Source organism: Perissodus microlepis, chromosome 2 (genome assembly GCF_051167445.1).
Source record: "Perissodus microlepis isolate ML-2025 ecotype Zambia chromosome 2, ASM5116744v1, whole genome shotgun sequence".
NCBI lineage: Eukaryota > Metazoa > Chordata > Actinopteri > Cichliformes > Cichlidae > Perissodus > Perissodus microlepis.
This window is the reverse complement of record NC_140462.1, coordinates 31,520,784-31,529,033: the sequence shown is the minus strand read 5'-3', so window position 1 is coordinate 31,529,033 and position 8,250 is coordinate 31,520,784. Positions and strand designations below refer to the sequence as shown.

Below are 8,250 nucleotides of genomic sequence, written 5' to 3'. Positions count from 1 at the left end.
TTTAACTTGGGCTACAGATACTCAACAATAATGAAAAATATTATTTATTTTATTTGAATACAATAAATCAGAAAATTAAACATTTGTAACTTAAGTTGACTGCTTCCAGCATATTGTATTTTTTAAAACCCCATCACCAATTTTTCACTTACATTACCAACAGTCACAAAAACATTTATGTGGCAGAGAGCTGTTTCAAACATTGAGACCTGGCCATTATGTTTTTTATTATATTGTGAATGCTTTGCCATGGATAACACTTCCACTAAGATACCTCTGACAGGGGGCATAATTATCTTTTCACACTGCTCCTATGGTGTTAAAAATCATATGAGTTCCTGTTCTGTCAGTATACCAGCTGAATCCCAGATAATACAGAACAGAGTGGTAATCGATAGTAGGAGAACCAGGGCTCTGGGCAAAATACGATGAAGCTGCCCTGGTTTTTCTGCCTGTACTTGCAACAGCCTAAATATGCAATGTAGCTACGTGGGAGATCCTATGTCAAAGATTTGCATAAGATTTGAAAGCAAACACTTGCAAGTTGTCAAGAGTTTTGACTGACAACAGAATGCACAGCAAACACACAAACATGGTTAAACCTGAGACTGCACGGCCTCTTGTGGTTCTTGCACTTCTAACCTTAAATCCTAATAACATAACGTTCTTGATTGTTAGTCACAGTGAAGCTGCTGCATGTGGTTTTGCTAACTGTCAAAGTCAGACTATTCATTATTGCCAAGACTATAAAGAACTTTGTTATCAGCTTTAAAATTTACTTTTTACATTTACAAACAACTATTACAATGAAGCAAAAAATGATTCGATAACTGATTAATGTCCACATTTTTTATTTACGCATAGATATGGAAATCGCAGTTGAGGATCATCAGGCACTAGACACACTGATGCTACCCCACATAGCAGACAGGTCTGGCCCGGATCTGGTGTCAAGCCAGCATTGCTGGCTGACTTCCTGCATAGTAAGTGGTATGTCATCCAGATATGGGCCAGGCCTGGCGTATGTGCCACTGTTTATGTGATAGCATGCCACATCTAGCCCAATTATGGTTTGGTTTATGTGGCCCAGGCTCATGGAAAACAGGTCTGGCCCAGATCTGGCATCAAACTGGCACTTGTGACTGACTGGTGTCATGGCAGGGTGTATGCCAACCAGATGTTGGCCAGGTATGGCAATGACAATTTTAGTTAGAAGACCCAAATGCCATGTTGCAATACTATACTGCTGTGGTAGCCAACATTTCAAATGCAGGTTTGACAAGTTTGCGAGTGCACACTTTATCCAAAACCTAGTGAGGGTTTACTCATGTTTACCACCGGGTGGCTGTAGCTCAGGAGGTAGAGCAGGTCACCTGCTGAGGGTAAGATTAGTGGTTCGTTCCCTGAACCCTTTAGTCTGCATGTCAAGCGTGTGAATTTGTATGAATGTAGTTAGGAAGCACTCAGTTTAGAGAAAGTGTGTGTGATTGGGTGAATGTGGCATGCTGTATAGAGCACTTTGAGTAATACGGGAGACTAGAAAAGCACTGTCTGAACAGAGTTCATCATCTTACTTTTGCACTATTATTATGCAGCACATGTTGTTATTACATGGCTTGATTAAGGTACACATTAGGCTGACATCTGGGGCCAAATCCACCATAGGTCCCAAGCACCATACAGGTTTAGTCATTACGCTGTACTTGTATATCTCTTTCCATCATCATAGCTGTCTTAGTCAACCTGAACACAACCACAGTATGAAGCCCTGTATCCTGTGAGATCTGAAAAAATAATATATTTCACAAAAACTGTGAGATGACAAATATATAAAAGTAATAACAGTAGTGTTACAATGTATGTATGTATGTTTAAAATAACTTGCCTTCTGATTTAGTTGATTACTAGTGGTCATGGTATAATTCAGTTGTACTGCTACAGCACCTGAATTAAAGGAACCTAAAATAAAAATAAGATTTACTGAAATTCAGAATATACTGCAAATTAAGTATAAATAAGTATAAAGGAAAACTGATTACCATTCGAACAATTATATTTCTTGTTCTTGAGTACATAACTCAGTAAGGCTATGACCATCAAACTTATTGCCAAAGCAGCACACAAAAGAAACACAACTGTGTTGACCACCTGAGAATCACCAAATGACCAAATGTTGTCTGAAAAACAAAAGGATCAAACACGAAAGGTTAATCGCTATGAAAACATTTCCTTAAATGTGCCTCCTGAAAACTAGAAATAATCTGAAGATGTATATATTACATAAAGGTTGTTACCTTCAATATTCAATTTTGCTCCATTACCAAAAATGATATGTCCACATGTTGCCACAGCACAATAGTAGTTTCCAGAATCAGAAGAGCTGATATTGTTCTTTGAGAAGTTGTAGACACATTTTCGAGGAGAATAAACATCAGACTGCCTCTCACATTCATCACCACTGCTTCTATAAACGTAAATCACACTGGGATATGTTTCATCCATTCCTGCTCTGAACCAGTACACATCCTCTGGACATGTATTCTTCTGCAGGCCAGAGAGGACCGAACACTGTAGAGTTACTGAGTCTCCTTGATATATCGGAGCTGATGGCAACTCTTGAATGACAACGGGGATGTCAGGTTCTGGTCCTGGAAAATAAAACAAAGTATGTACAATTCATTTAAAACCACTGCAAGAATTGTTATTTTTCACAGTCATGAATTAAGCTAAACTTATGCCACCAACTGTCCCTCAAACTTATGTATGATTCTTAACAAAAGTATTTTACCACCCATCATGAAAACAAGAAAACAGAAAAATGTATCAATCTGCCACAAACTTGTTTAAAGGCAAAAGTTATATTGTTATTTATTAGACAAACAGCAAACTGAATTCATGTTGTTATACACTCATTTAAGCTGACTTCTGTTCAGGAATGCAAGTAAATAAGATTTGGTATCTTAATAAAATATAGTAAAGTACTTTACTATATTTTCAGCTTTTTTGTAAAACTGTACTTTTAGAAATTCAAGTATAATACTGATATTTTATTATAAACATATGCTTCTGCATGCTGGTGCATTATTCAACAGAGAAACATGAAAAATCATTTTTCTAATAACTAGTAATAACTAGTAAGTACTGTTAATTAAGGGCAACTATGGCATAAACCTTACAATGAGAGGTAGTTAATAAATGTGTAAATCAAAATAAATTCAAAGTTGAGCATCAACAAGGAGAATATTGTGTCATTTACCTTTGACTCTTAGGAAAGTAATATTCCACAGTGTTGCTTTGAGTTCAATCACTTCTTCACAGTAATAGAAGGCAGTGTCATTGAGCTGTGTCTGAATTATATGGAGAACAAATGTTCCTGTTTCCTGCTTTGTTGTAATACGAGGAGTTTTGTTAACAGTGCCATGATCAAATGTGTAGGCCGCCCCTAAGACTTCAGGCAGATTTCCAGCAACAACTCGGATCCAAAAAAGTAATCCTGACAAGTTAGACCGGCGACTACACGTCAGAGTCACATCTTCTCCAAGATGAACATTTTTTGTTACAAAGCTTTGGTCATCCATGCATCCTGAAAAATAAAGACAATCCTTTACATTTATCCAAGTGTAAAAGGTAACAATTACTGAAAACAGGGAAAACTGAACACAGATGCATACTTACGCCCAGCTGTGAGTAAAAGAGCTATGCTCAATATGATCAACATTTTCTGGTTCAGTCCTCAGTTAAAATTAGATTTCACTGCAAGATGATTAATCTTAATGTGGTTTTATCAAATGGGAGGGGACAATGAGATGGGAGGGGACAATGAGATGGGAGGGGACAATGAGATGGGAGGGGACAATGCAATGTTGGACGTAAAGTTAAATGTTAAGTTAAAATTATCTCATTGTCTCCAATGAACATACATGACACTAGCAGTCATCACAAGAGTCACAACTAAAATTCTAGAATAGATTTCCTGTTCAGAATTTCCAGCCATGTTATAAAGAGAAAAGTTCCAAGACATCAGCTTTTGCTTAGATGCTCTATTGGGCCAGAAAAAGGCAATTGTGGAAAACTGTATCTAAGATTTTACATTATAATTTATGATATACTTTTTGATCGTTGATAAATGACGTCTTTGAGAGTAAACACAACATGACCAACACACCAAAATACGAAGTATGGTTGACAAAACAGGTTCTGTGACAATCGTATGTCCAGAGTAAAAATAGCATTTTGTGATTGTGCTGCAATACTGTTTCAGTCAAATTCTCCAAACTGCAAAAAGCCTAGAGAAAATACTATTAGTGATATATTAGTGTGATATATCAAAAGACAATGTTGTTCTACTTATTTTGGGCTAAACCAAACACGTGAGGATTTATATGAAGTCAGACCTTTCTCTTTCTATATTATTGTCATGTTTTGCTGTGCAGCAGGCAGGATGTAGGACCCAAATGCAGGATGTAGGACCCAAATGCAGGATGTAGGACCCAAATGCAGGATTTGGAGACTGAATTATAAACTAAAAGCGGTAGCTTTATTGTTGGGGGGAAACTTTCAAAAGAAATACAAGAAAGGTAAACTAGAAACGCAAACACAAAACTCAAACTAGGAAACTGGAAAACAAAACCTGAGAGAGTCTGAACATTACCATAAACACAGAGGGAAAACACACCATGGTGACGACACCACAGTGAGCAGGGGAACACTGAGGACTAAAATACACCGGCAGGATAATGAGAGGATGGGGAACAGATGGGACTAATCAGACGAAACAAGACACGGGAAAAGCAAAACTCAAAACACTGAACACAGGACAGGATCTATCAAAATAAAACAGGAAACACACAACAGGCACAGAGGCACGGACCTGATGCTGAACAAAGGGAACGTGAAGCACAGGGACAGGAGTGACATGAGACATGACTGACTGGGGAACAAGAAAATAAACATAAAGACAAAACTTAACCTACACTAAACACGAGGGGCACGGGAACAAAACCCAAGAACTAGAAATCAAGAAATACTAGAGAACTTAGGGAGCTAGAAATACAAAACAGAAACCCAAAAACACTAACGGTGATAAACAATGGTGAAGTCAAAAACTAAAAATGACACAAAAGACTGGGTCACCGACACAGGACCGTGACAGTTATCATTTAGCAATAAACTGTTTGCATTATTATCCTTTGCTGTATCACACTCTTTGAGATTATCATCAATTAATGTTTACTTCCAGTGATGGATGGAGGAAATTTTTACTGCAGACAAAAACATTTAAACAGCTTATTTTCTAACCAGACATAGCAGTGGTGGACAAGAAGAGAAAGAAGGCCATAGTGATAGATGTAGTTGTTCCAACCAATTTTAGGAAGAAAGATGGTTGAGATATACCAAAAAGACTGAGAGAGGAGCCAGAGCAAATGTGGAGAGTGAAGGCAACGGTTGTCCCCATGAAGCACCCAAATCAGTGATCTCCAAAGTGGGAGAGTGGCTCCAACAGATCCCAGGAACGACATCCAAGATCTCTGTCCAGAGAAGTGAAGTCCTAGGTGCATCATATTGTAACTATACATTAATATTCAGAAATTCCCAACAGCCAGGCAACCCAGACTCTATATAGTTTCTTCTTGTGCACCCCTAAATTTTATGCAGTGTTGTGTCAAAGTCCAAATTAGGACATTGGAGGCCTAGCTGTTTGCATCCCATTGGCACCTTGTGTTTTTTTTGCCTATTTTTTATTTTTTTTAATTTGCTGATTTATTTATTTTCAAAATCACTTTTTAACTTTTGTTTTCAGGGCTGGTAAGGTTTAGGAGATTAAAAAGATTTTGTTTTGGGTTAAAACATGGCCCTTCTTCCCAGCACTCCTATTTGTTGACATATGATAAAAGATAAAAATGAAAGATCAATCGCAATAATCACATAACGCTGTGTCAGGATACCTTAGATTGCAGTCACAACTTAGCAGCTTTAATGCAACACACCATGCAGCTTTATTGTTTATTAGGTTATGGAACTATTTTTATTGAGCACCGAAGTGCAGAGCAAATATTTATTCAAAGTTTACAATGTCTCTGTCAAAGTGCACAGGTAAGCCTTGTTCACATTTAATAGCAATTTTTCTGGTGTAAGAGTTCCCACGGTACTCACAGTGGCCTGGCCTTCCCCCTTTTAGTTTACAGACAACAATGTCAAAAGGTTTTGTGCTTTTGGTCATCTCACCATATGGCTCTCCTGCACGGTCACAAATGGGCTTCACTAGACCCGTGGTAGCTCTGATAAAGGTATTGGTCTCCTTACACTCATTGTCGGCGGTTTTAATGCGTCTACTAGCTATCACGCTGGTACACCTGTCAACACTCATCTGCTGAAAAATATGCTGATTTATAAACTTCTGGTAACGCTCAGAGATGTTAGCATTTACACAGAGTACAGTGGCAGAAAGCAGCAGCACAAACTGGGTCCTCATGGCTCCCTGTTGAAGAAAATGTGAAAAATAAATATTTTAGACAATCTGTCGCATCTGAGATGAGGACTGAGTAAATGCAAACATTTCCTCAATTTAGTTGTAAATCGACTGGATATTGTTCATATTGTTGTTGTTGTTGTTATTTTATTAAAATGTACAGTGATCATATTAAACCATATCAACAAATAAACCTCTTGGAGATTTTAGCAATCATAGACTCTCTAGATATATACTCCCGAGGGAAAAGTACAATTTTAAATAAAGTCATATTTAACTTGTGTGTAATGGCAGAGCATTCTGAAAAAATGAAGAAACAAACCTTCCGAGTTTAAATCAGAAACTTTGTCAGGTCTCTCAGTTCTCCCTTTCCGTTGTTAAGCTTGTGAAGCTTAAATGGAAAACAGTAAAAAATAGATGTAAAAATGTTACAATATCAATACCACATTACAGAGTATAACTTACCCGTATCAAGACCACAGTGACAGTGATCGGTGTCAAGTCTGCTCAATCATTTATAGAACTCATTTTGAACTTTGATTTCTTGGCTCAGCAATACATGGGGAGGGAATTCTAGATAAAATAATTCAGTTGGGTAAAGGGAAAAGAAGATAACAGTGTACTTTTTTCACTTTTTGGGGTGCTCTACAATTACACCAAGCCCCCTCAAGACTGGTACTTACAATATAAGTTTCTCCTGATTTTAGTCACCAGATAAAAAGGCAGTACTGATCAACTTTTGTTATATATCAGACTATTCTTTTCAAAGAATAAAATCAAATGAAAATTAAAGTGTGAATGAAAGAAGAATTAAGGGTGTGTAGTCAGGTACTATTAAACAGTACAGCCAAACATAAGTCATGTTCAGATGTGTATTTTAATTTCAAATGGTTGAGCAAATTTGGTTTCTTATGCAGTTAATACTTAACCTAAAAGAACAAAGCACAAATTGACAACATTTACAATAATTTTAATAAAGCCATTAAAAATCAACATAGCCTGACCACAAAAACATCTGTGGGGAAGAACAAACATACACCTCCTGCTTATATAAAGGTTTGCAATGTTTGGTGTTGAGGGTTATATTAACAGGAAAGAAGGTCGTAGGTACATTAGAACTGATCCAAATATTTGCTGATCATAGTTCAGTTTCAGTTTGAGTAAATGATAAAATGTTTACATTCCCAGTGGACTGTAAACATTTCTGACCTAAATCAAGAATAACAGCTTACACAGAACTGTACTTTATATATTTATACTGTACTTTATATTCAGTATTTCTGACAGCAAATGTTCTCCACTTCTTTTAGTACATTTTCCACACGTTTATCTATTAACAGTGGTTCATTCAAATTTGTTTAAGTACGGGTTGTGAATGAAGGGAAGAAGAAAAAATACCCCCAAGAAGCAGGTTATGAGCACAATAATAACAACATCTTGGTGCTATTTATTTATGTTTACATTGAATTCCATGCTCCACTTCTTTATAGATTCAGATTCAAGCTTCAAAAGAGAGGGCTTTAGGTCTCTTCCTGTGTGTTTAGGTCCCCTAAGACAGCGGTCTCCAACCTTTTTTGCGCCACAGACCGGTTTATGCCTGACAATATTTTCACGGACCGGCCTTTAAGGTGTCGCGGATAAATACAACAAAATAAGACTAGTACCGGTACCGAAAAAAATCAGATTTATTCATAACACACGTGAAAAGACCCAGGAAAACCAAGTTAACGATAAAAACGATAACAAAATAACGCTGAAAACCGATAAAACCCCTGAAAACC

The 8,250-nt window shown here is 37.1% G+C and overlaps 1 protein-coding gene across 1 annotated transcript; it reads right to left on the bottom strand.

Moving 5' to 3' along the window:
• Positions 1-1,685: 1,685 nt before the first annotated feature.
• On the bottom strand, positions 1,686-3,718 carry LOC146392915 (uncharacterized). Its single transcript, XM_084938186.1, has 6 exons — positions 3,676-3,718; positions 3,257-3,583; positions 2,295-2,648; positions 2,040-2,177; positions 1,886-1,944; positions 1,686-1,784 (listed from the first exon to the last, which is right to left on the bottom strand). The coding sequence occupies exons 1-6, from the start codon at positions 3,716-3,718 to the stop codon at positions 1,686-1,688; spliced, it is 1,020 nt and encodes a 339-aa protein (XP_084794312.1).
• Positions 3,719-8,250: the final 4,532 nt, after the last annotated feature.

Coding starts and splice junctions, on each gene's coding strand:
- LOC146392915 (XM_084938186.1), bottom strand. CDS start 3,718: ATGTTGATCATATTGAGCATAGCTCTTTTACTCACAGCTGGGC. Junction 3,584..3,675: donor TCTTTTACTCACAGCTGGGC/GTAAGTATGCAT, acceptor TTTATTTTTCAG/GATGCATGGATGACCAAAGC. Junction 1,785..1,885: donor GTAATCAACTAAATCAGAAG/GCAAGTTATTTT, acceptor TTATTTTTTCAG/ATCTCACAGGATACAGGGCT.